Consider the following 11,215-nt stretch of genomic DNA (forward strand, 5'->3'; position numbering starts at 1 on the left):
AGGTACCGGTAAACGTTAAACGTACCGCGTAACTACTACGACTTTACGTTACGTAACCGACCGGCCGAACTAACACTATANTGTCGTCCTCGTCGTCTCTCTCTCTCTCTCTCTCTCTCTCTCTCTCTCTCTCTCTCTCGCATCTTCGCGTTATTAGTCGGTTATCAAGCCGCCATGTTTCTGTACCATCGGCTGTATACATTGATTGCGTATTCTAGGCGTGGCAAAACGACTTGATGTTCCGGACACTTTTCGAAAACAACTTTAAAAGACATATATAGATTATAAGTGAAACAAAAGATCCCTATACAAATAAATCAAAAAATCAATAAATAAGAAATCTCTAAATATACGGTTGAAATTAGATTTTGATACTCAATGATATTTCTAATAAAATTTCTCCTAAAATACATCCATTTAAAATACATCGTTCAGTTATATAAACTGCACCAATTACTATCGAATTTGTAACACGATTATAGATTGAAATAATAATCTCGTAAATTAAATTGATTTGATAAAAAATACTAGCATAAGATACTGTAAAGATTAGTCTCGATTATATTTAACGCTTTCATTTATTTGATAATTTTCTTTAAAAGACATTTATTATGATCATATCGGAGACAAAATAGTTGAACGATGAACATGAGCTAACTAAAATTTCTTCATAAATAGGATAACTCCGGCAAATACGCCGCGCTGGGATTTACGCCGCAAAAGTCAGAAAAAATAGAAGGAATAAGGGAATAATTTTCCCGCAACTACTCTTACATGTTTTTATGTTATATTAGTATTGTGTTATGATTTCAGCTTCTTACTGTTAATATTAATGAATTTATTGAATTGAATCGATTTGTCACTGTAATAAGTAACACCATCATAAATTATAATCTACATAAAATGATGTAGGGTGTGTAAAAGACTTAGTGATTATTTGGTGATACATACATTTGGTGATACATGTAGTGGAATAGTAAAGCTTGTTGTGTAATACAAGCAAATAGTGTTTTGTTTTCGTATTCTTTGTTTAGTCTGTTGTCTTATATGTCTCACTTGTTTGGGATATGCGGCATTTTTAGCAAGTGGGATTTATGCCCAAAGCATACAAAGTGCGCAGATTGAATTCAGTGCACTACATGCAATAAACGCATTACATGAAATATGTCATTCATAATACTTGTAATACATGTGAGAAGATTGTAATTATTATTTATTAACTTCATATACATATTTATCATTCTTATTCCTTAATAAAACTTTATATATGCATTTTACAAGTTATTATATCATTTTATGTCTTATTTATATACATTAATTTGTAAATTTTTCATGAGTCGTCACACATATCCCCTCTCCCTTCCCTCTATGAGCCATATATCACACCCCTGGCAAATATACGGCAAAAATGCAAAGGTTTCAAAAAAAGTTTATTTTTTAATATGAAAAATAAATATTTCAGATTTCTAATATTTTTTTCATATTTTTTTCAGTAGTAGACAGTATAAAGTTTTTAATAGGTGCGACATGTACATTCCGGTATATATGTCGCACCTATTATTTATTACTCTAATCGCTGAATAATAAATAAGCAATAATAATAGCTTTTCTAATTCATTTCTAAAATACGCAATTTTCTAGAAACCTTAATTATATGAGAAATTAATTTTGCTAATTTTTTAATATTTCAACAATATTAAAATCAATTCTGACCCGATCGAATGTGCCGTTTAAGTGTATTTAGAATAAGTGCCTTAGATTAAGACAAGGATGAAAATAAGAATTTAAAAAAATATTTAACCGCATATTTAAAAGCTCGAAGAGAAGAAAAAATAGAATCACTGTTCTCCAGTCTAAGTAATCCAGTGATATACGCACATACGGTCGTCGAAATTGTTGAACTAAGCTTGTATCATGAACATACTCGACAACTATCTGCCGATGGCGCATAGGATCCGCGAATTTATCAATTTCGTGTATTCCTCTGGAGGTTCTTGCTGGCCGGCACGGCCAGAGATTGTCTGGAATGTCGCCAGGCGAGCAATCGTTCGTCCAGCTGGAAGAAGAACTTTGTGAGGTGCACCTGGAAGTCTTTGTGAGAGAAAGTGGCGAAAAAGAATGTACGAAGGTGGATTCGAGGAAGAAAAAAGAGTATGGACTGAGGCAGATAGAAAGAGTGGAAGAAGGAAGAAAGGAAGGGAGGACAAAATCTGCAGGGCGAAAAGACCACGAAATATCTGTCAATCGCAAGAGCGGGGAGGATCGCAGCGGCGAAGTCGATTTAACGCCCGTTAAGGAAGCAATTCCTTTAAGAAGGACGAACACCTCGCCCGGAAGGACAACGTAACCCCAGAGATCCTTGACCCTTGCCGGAGTCGCTCTTACGACCTCTTCTCCGCGGAGAATCGCTTCTGCGCCGCCATTATCGGGGGACGAATAGAACATCAATAACCAATTTCGTAAGACTAATATCGCGAAAATTAGTTTTCCTCTTCCTCCCTCCGAGGTCCTTTCCCGCGCATCCTTCGTATTTCATCGCCGCCGGTACCTTTCGTTAAAGGATCGTGAACCTGCTCGATAGCGACGTTCATGGTTTTCTTAATGTCCATCCACGGATAGCGAACGATCTCGTGAATCTCCTTTTATCGTCGCGCAATAGTCGTTTTTCTCCGCATCTTTCGCGCATCCCCTTCCTTTTTTTTACACCCCGGCAGATATATCGCAATGACGTCATTATGTCGAAGCGACGTGGCAAATTTTTTAACTGACATTCTTCCACGGGTTTGTAGGAATCTCAATGACAAATTCAGTATTCTCAAATCGAAATCAGTTACTGCATTTTCTATTGAAAGCACTGCGATGTCAAACCTACGACGGACTTCTTTCGTCGACTTATTTACATAATTTTCAGAGTTATTCAGAAAGAATGTTATTGAATCAAACAGTCAAAAGCGTGAGATCACAACAGCTTTTTTTTTAAAGCAAATCAGAAATTCGTAATTATACAGCAATCGTACACTATCAAAAATTTCATGAAATTTAATATACTTTTAAGTTACACAATTTGAACTTAATTTCATGATATTACATTAAATTTGTATTTATAATTAAAAAATATATTTGTGTATATGAAAAATGTATTTTTCGTAAAATTTTATTTACGTGTTCATTATATTTAAGTAATTACTATAACTTAATTTTCAGTTAAATCATTCATTACTTTTAATTTCATAACCACGAGCTTCATTTACGTAAAGGAAGCATTTCTAACAATGTAAAAATCAAAGTAAATACAAGTAAAACAAGAATGAATTTATTAAATTTCACGAACGGGACATTACAGACATACGTCACTCTTGTGCTTGAAACTCAGCTACGATCGCGTGAAGTCTCGCGATGTTACGTTGCGCGATGTTACCCAAGAACACATCAAGTCAAAAGAAAATGAAAATGACTTTTGATGTCATGAAAGTCAAAATGATGATTTTTGGTTACAAAATTTGACTATTTATTGACGTTAAAAATCAAAATAAAATCATTTTGATTTTTCGTTGATTTTGATGTGTTCCTTGGAAAGGCGATGACGTCCCATATAAACCGTGTCGGCGCAGATCGTGCCGGGATGCAAATTCCACGGTTTTTCCAATAGCGTTGATGAATAAGGAATCGTGAGGTTGCGCGCCGTGTGCGAGTAATGAAATGGAGTACGGAAGGGAAGAGTGGCATAAAGACCTTGTTGGAAAACTGAGTTTCATCAAGCATTGGCATCAAGCTAGCTCCCTTTCTCAGCCCTTCTCGCCCTGCCCTTCTCTTTCTCCTCCTCCGTGTCGCAATCTCGACTCCTTTGTGTATATACATTCGCTCTTATCAGAACGCGCGCTTGTAGAGGATGGGCGACATCGGAGAAGGCCCGAAACGAAACAGAATTTTGCGTACCAAAGTTGACGAAGCACCAGCCATGCATTATTCCGCCCGACCCTTTGTGCGCGGATCGTGCCGTATCTGTTACCAGTTCTCTCGTACTTTTTCACCGCTTTCTTTGTTGTCGTCGATGACGACCGCTCGGTAAAGAAATCGACCGGTGCATCCAACATGTACCTGTTTCTCTATTAATAAAAATTGCATTTAGATATTTTTGCTTAAATAACTTGGAATTAATGTTGCGGAATTATATAATAACACATGAATACATTATTGTCTAAATATAAATAACGTGATATAATTATGCAGCTAATGCACGAGTGGCATGTCATGAACAAAAGCTAATCGATTTTAATAAATGTCACTCGTTCATATATCATAGCGTCGGATAAATTTGCAGTATAACAGACACTCGTTGAAGTTCTGTAAAATACTCCGGCTAAAATTTAAAAAAATGAAGAAATAAAATTAAGGATCAATGAAACTAAGGATCAATAATTTAAATATTTTTTCAAAATTTTATCATTATCTCCCATGTAAGTTTAATTTTTGCTGTTAAAAAGCATTATAGTTATTTTAATATTAATTCATCAAATATCGAAATAAAAAAAGCTTATAAATTTATTTATCATTATTTCCACGTTTAATTGCATAATAAATAAATTAACCTTAGAGCTTATTAAATGTTTTTTTCTGCCTTTAACCTATATATCTCTTCTCTTTCAATTACTTCTTCATTTGTCAAGGTTTCTTTTTATGGAAAAAAGTGATTGGATGCTTCGCGATATAGAATTATCACAGCTTTAATTCATCAAGCGAAGGTTACGAAATATGAAAAGAGGAACGAAGTGTGTCGTACAGACTATTAATCTGTCCAATCCGAAAACATGCGTAAGACCGAAGAGAGTCATTAGGGCGGATGTAGATCCTTGCGATCCATGTGCACGTTCATGTGCTAGAGCAACGGCGGCATCAGCGGGAGTTAAAGTTTACTCGTGGAAAGACGCTCAGTGGAAGTATCCGCCAAAGGTAAGGGAAGATTATCGAAGTTTTCAGATTTAATAAGTTCTAGAATTTGCGAATACATTTGAGATGAGTAAATATTCATACAATAATACATCATCAAACTTTTGACTCAAGTTTTGAAATAAAAATAGCGCTAATGTCACTGCATTGTTCAATGTCTGACAAATAAAAATATCGTAATAGAAAGAGAAATACATCAAAATTTTTGATGCGAAATTGGATGAACATTTCACGCGAATTGCGAGGTATCCAATTCTCAGTTAAATCATGTGGCTTGTCGCTGTGTCGAGCATTCACTTGGCCCTCGCGCGATATTGACACGCCGCGTAACGAGATGATGGTGTTCGAGCACCTGTACGGAATTGGTTAGTCGATATGTAGCTGCGTTTACCTGGAATTAGCTCGACAGTCGGTGTACACTATAGCGATGGGTCTCTAATGGAGGAGGTCTGAGTCTCTGTAACTGTTATCGGGATATCGTTGAGGTCTTGGAACAGGTAACCGAGCACGACAAAGAATAGCGAAATGGAATGTAATTTATTTAATAAAAGTTGTCACAAATTTCTCCTAAAATTTCTTTATTTTTCCTTGATTTCTAAACAAAATTTCATAATTTTCCTTGGCTTTCAATAATATTTTGGTCTTTCATCCTGATTTGGAAATTGTTAAATATTTTGTAGAGATTAATTTAACATAGTAATGTAAATTACTATTAATGTCACTGACACTGTTTGAATTTTTAATTGTTAAGTTCGTAGTCCAAAAAACGGTGTACGTATTATGTACATTATATTAAACTTCTTTAAAACCAAGATTTTTAATTTTCCAGAAAATTTTACAAAATTTTCCGACTCTTCTCTGATTTTCCTTATCAGTTTTAATTTCCTTGACACTTCTCTGATTTCCAGTTTTAATAACCTTGTACGACACATTTATATTTTCATACATTTTAGTACTCTAAACTCTCAATAGTCTAATTTAAAATATAGCGTTAAATCATATTCTAAGAAATGTATAACTAAGCAAGAAAACAAAGATGATTAATATTGTATGAATCTAATTGCGTGTTTTTTTTTAGCTATTTCAAATATATTTATTTCTTCATATTAAAATATTTAATTAATTTTATTATATTATTTATATTATTTAAAGTGAATTAAAATTAAATTAAATACATTCTTAAATACTTGATGTGATAAAATTTGGGTCAGATATCTATTTAGACATTTAATTATTTGAACAATAATAATAAGTGAAAATTAATTATTTAAATGTCACCTTTATTCGTGCAGTTCTGCAAACCTTTTCCAGAGAAGATTCCATCGCTTACGGCCAGCACAATACTTTACAGGACTGTGGCGTTTTTTATAAAAGGCGCTATCGTTGTTGCTCTCATCTGTTGGACTTATTCGGAAGGTCTTTGGGGCAGCAGTGCCGAAACGGAAGAACTATATTACAGAATGATGAGCGTGATTTTTCCTGATCAGGAGGTAAATAAGCGTCAAATTTAGCATTAGGAGCTGCACACATAGGTTTCTCTTATAATGATACATATTTTTCATAGATAAATTCGCCGAATATCAAGGAACTAAAATACTCTATATTCAAAACGTACAATGATGTGTTGATGAAAGGCATGGATATCATGGTCAGCGTGCCACGCGATGTGTATCGAAGACTGCAAGAATTCTTATCCCCTAGTACAACAAAGGAAAGAGAGAGGAGAGCGAAATGCTTTGACGAGAATTGAGATATCATTTAGCAAATTGTGCGTGTCAAATTTTGAAATACCGATATGGATGTACATTATATGATATTTCCTTTACAAAAAATTTGTATGGAACTTTTAGTTTGATATTCAGAGTCGATTCTTATTTTAAGATCGTCTTGTGTTAGATAATGTCCTAAGATATAACTCTGTGAGTGGTTTTTTAAGACTGTACTTAAATATTTTAAGACATTTTAAGACTATACTTAAAATGGTTTTAAATATAAGAACCAACTATGAATATCAACCTATTGACTGTGTATTTATGACATCTTAAAATATTTAAGATTCTTAAAGAAGAATCGATTACCAGCCTATATCTTAATATTGTGCGTAGAATTTAAGTGAAAACATGATTGACTATGAGATCAGAAATTTCTGTAGCATTAATGTGCAAATAAACGTATTTAAAATTTGCTGCATTGTTCGCGCAGATTGTTGAAGATAATCTAAACTCCCTTTCTTTCTTAGTTTTTACATACAGAATCCGCGGATATACGAGACAGAATTAAAATTCCGCGCGACATCTTTTCCATTTTTTTCTCTCCCGTGATGCTCAAGGGCACACATGGGAGTTTCCAAGGTGTGCATATCAAGCGATTTTTATAGTCTACCTATGTATCGTCATAAAATCTCAGATAAAAGAGATCTCGGCTTCTTAGAAGCCGAGATAAAAATTCGCATTTTCATTACACCGCCCTTTTATATCTCTCCGCTGCAGTGTCTTACAGTGTAAATGTTACCATATACATGTCGTGACGGCTGATGTACGAGCCGTTAAGGAGAGAATATTTTTCGAGATCAGATTCGCGCGATGCATTCGCTTTCGCAATTCACGATACCTAAAGAAAGCCTTATGAAAGAAAAAAAACTTACGTACGAAATCAGGACCTTCCTCGTGCATACCGTGAATTTCTCAAAGCCGCCAGCTCTGCCGTGACTCTTCAGACCCCTCAGACTCCTCACGTGTCGAGTATTCCTTTTTCGTCGAACCAGAAAGAAGTTTCGACCCCCATTTTTCAGAAGCGTCTATCTCCTTTTTGCAGCACGTGAGCGTCGTTTGTCAGGGCACCTATTTTACTTTATAAGCGCGCACCTCGCTCTCCCGCGAATTGTATACCGTGTCGTTGCGCGCGGAAAGGGGCCATCACACGTAAAAAAAATTTCAGTCGTAACCGTAAGATCGTAAACATGTCAACTAGCCAGTTGGGCGTTTTAAATCATAAGATCGTAATTTTCATTGTGATTTTTACTTACGACCTTACGGTTTACGACTAAAACTTTTTTATGTATAATAGTCGTAATACCGGCTTAGTGAATAAAGAATATTAAAAAAGAGCATCAATGATACTTAGTTTTGGTGCGACAGATGTAATGTTATGAAAGTGATCAAATGCGATTATTAATACTCGATATCAAGTTTTATAATGAATCATATATTTTATTAAATAGATTAATTATCTTTTATCATTTTTTTTCTTTCGAAAATAAATTAAAATATGTAATTAGTTGCATGGCTTTTCCAAAATCAAACATTTTATACAATAATAATAATAATAATAATAATATATATATATATATATATATATCTTCCGCTATTTTTGTATTCTCGGTGACGTTATGTATTATAAGACTAACCCAAACTAGAGATCTATCTCTATCTTATGCATCTATCTGATTCCATCTTAAGTAGTTCCTGAAAAATAGAGGGACCAATCAGAACTTGTCTAAATGGTGTCCAATCTGCTATTTGAGGATCTCTAATCTAGTAATATCGTGATACGCTTCTCTTATTTAATGTGCGGTTTTATTTCGCCAGGACGCATTTTAAATGAATACCTTAGAGATTCGGACAATTAAACAGTTTATTCAGATCAAAACATGGTGTAGTATATACATACGAGTTAGTTAAACGATATCGGGTCGCGTGACGGATAAGGGCAGTGGAGGGAAGAAGGAAAGAGGGACAAGGGAGGGTCTGATATGAAATCACCTATACAGTGAACTTGAGGTTCGGGCTTACGACCGCCGATCGATTTACATGGACTCTCTCGCGTCGTTACAGCTGATTATGTACAGTCACATTACTCGCTACTGTTACTTTTTCGCTTGCGCTTATCTTTTTTTTTCTCTTCTTCATACTTGATTGTTGAGTCACGCCGACCGAGAACGTGACTTTCGATATCTACTTTCGGGCGAGTCTCCTCGCAATACGTTCGCTCGCTGAATAAGATTCTCGCGCATGTGTATGAAAAAGATTGATATATCCCCGACATTTCCTGTTCTTATAAAATGAATACGGGCAGTATAATACTTTGTCTTATTCTAATTCTCTCGGTTCGTCTTAATGCGTCACCATCATCGCTCATCCTTGAATTTCGAACCATTCTCGTGAAAGATATGTGGATATGAAAGATATCGATTGATCATTTTCGACGATCGTTCGGTAACGAATTGCTAGAGCCAAGGGCGAATTGCGAATTGGATAAATAAAAAAGTTTACGTAGATCGGAAAGTTCAAAATCAGATCTGTTAGGACAAGAGCACATGATAGACAAAAGCCGGTATTCATAGTTGGTTCTTATTTCAAGATCGTTTTAAGTGACTCTCTGATTGATTCGTGATATCCCAAGACTGACTCAAGACGATTTTGAATATAAGAACTAACTATGAATACCGGCCACAGTCAATTCTTATGTTCAAGTTTGCTTAAGTTCAAGCTTGAGATGTTATGAATCAATCAAAGAGTCGCATTAGCGTCTTAAGACTAAATTTCGGCCGACTTGATTTTAACCCTCCGATAACATGAATTTTAACTCTTCTGTTAGAAATGGAGTTTTTTCATTGTTCCGGATTATACATATAAAAATTTTAAAAAAATTCTGATCTTATTAAAGCTTTAATAAATGAATTTTTATTGTTGTGAATGAAGTTGCATTGCATTAATTTTTTTACAAATTTAAATTTATTTAACTAAAGTTTAAATATCAGTAAAGACCTCAATTATTGGTGAAAGATTAATTATAAGCAGAAATTAGATCGATAAGAATAAATCAAATAAAAGAAAGCATTATATTTTTGATCGAAGCGAATGTTGATGTATAATGATATTCATATGTAAATTTTCGTAAATACATTTTTTCAATTGAATAAACTGTGCACTGATTCGATTTGTCGGACTTAAAATGCAATCGTAAACTACATTATTAAATAAACATTATTATTAAATTGACAATCAATCTAATTTGAAAGATATATCAATATTAAAAAATTTTAATTATTTTCCATAAACGATATAACAGTCGACATTTCGGCTATCGTGTGATCTTGCATTTATTAGAATATATAACACGAAATTATCGGTGCCTAAGAGAGAAAAGAAACTAGAAAAAAATATAACTCTTTTTTTCTTCCCTTAAAAAGGAAGAATCATTAAAAACGAAGAAATAACGAAGCTACATTTCATTTATAATAAAAAAATTCAGAGAGTTTAAAAATTACTTTCATCTACACAAAAATCCGATCCTGGCATCGTCAAAAAATTGCAACGCCGCGACGACAGTTCAATCGATGAGGAGAGCGTGAATTTGAAAGATCTCAGCGGAACTCGTTGTCGAACGTTTTCGTGTCAAACATGAACGCCGATGGAAATAATTTCCACCAATTCTGCCTTCGCGTGGATAAGCGACGGAAAGTTAAACGAAGCGCTCGACAAGTCGTTCCGCTGAACTTCCTTTCGAAAACTTGAACGTTGCCAACCTATCGTTAGACTTTCCCGTGATAATATATACAGCGATATATTAACTAACGAGCAACCATCATACTTGACCATTATCTCTTTATATACACTGAAACATCACACACCTGACAATTGATTCGACATTATTCGCTTCTCGAGGATAGCGACTACTTCACGTTACCAACGAGACTCGTTATTCTCGTTATTTCTCGGTCTGTCATTCACTCTCTCTTTCTCACTCACTCACTCACTCTTTCTCTCTCTCTCTCTCTCTCTTTCCTTTTTTTCTTTTTTCTATTTTTTTTTACACATTACGAGTCTATCGATCATCCAAAGCGCGAACTTTTCCACGAGCAAAGTTCGTGTTACACCGTTTCCATTACGCTTTTCGTCGATTCGTTAGTTCCATTCTCGGCGTAGAAGTTTCACGACTTCGTCGCGAAGTGTCACGTGGAAGACAGTTTTTGCAAAACCTTACAAAGTGAAGCTTACCTCGCGCGAGAACGCAAAGAACATCGCGAACGTTGTCGCGTTATGTCCCTTTTCTTTCTTTCTCTTTTTCCCGTCAGGAATTGAATGCGAATAACGGTGATAACGGTTTGACAAAGGATCTGTTAAAACTATGTATATATTTACACACACGCACGCACGCACGCACGCACGCACGCACGCACGCACGCACGTACGCACGCACGCACGTACGCATGCACGCGCGCGCACACACACACGCACGCACGCACACACACACACACACACACACA

General features: G+C 35.1%; 1 protein-coding gene across 1 annotated transcript; it reads left to right on the plus strand.

Moving 5' to 3' along the window:
- The first annotated feature begins 4,752 nt into the window (after positions 1 to 4,752).
- Positions 4,753 to 6,697, plus strand: LOC105620367. Its single transcript, XM_012201867.1, has 3 exons — positions 4,753 to 4,950; positions 6,240 to 6,437; positions 6,512 to 6,697. The coding sequence occupies exons 1-3, from the start codon at positions 4,753 to 4,755 to the stop codon at positions 6,695 to 6,697; spliced, it is 582 nt and encodes a 193-aa protein (XP_012057257.1).
- Positions 6,698 to 11,215: the final 4,518 nt, after the last annotated feature.

Source organism: Atta cephalotes (genome assembly GCF_000143395.1).
Source record: "Atta cephalotes unplaced genomic scaffold scaffold00025, whole genome shotgun sequence".
NCBI lineage: Eukaryota > Metazoa > Arthropoda > Insecta > Hymenoptera > Formicidae > Atta > Atta cephalotes.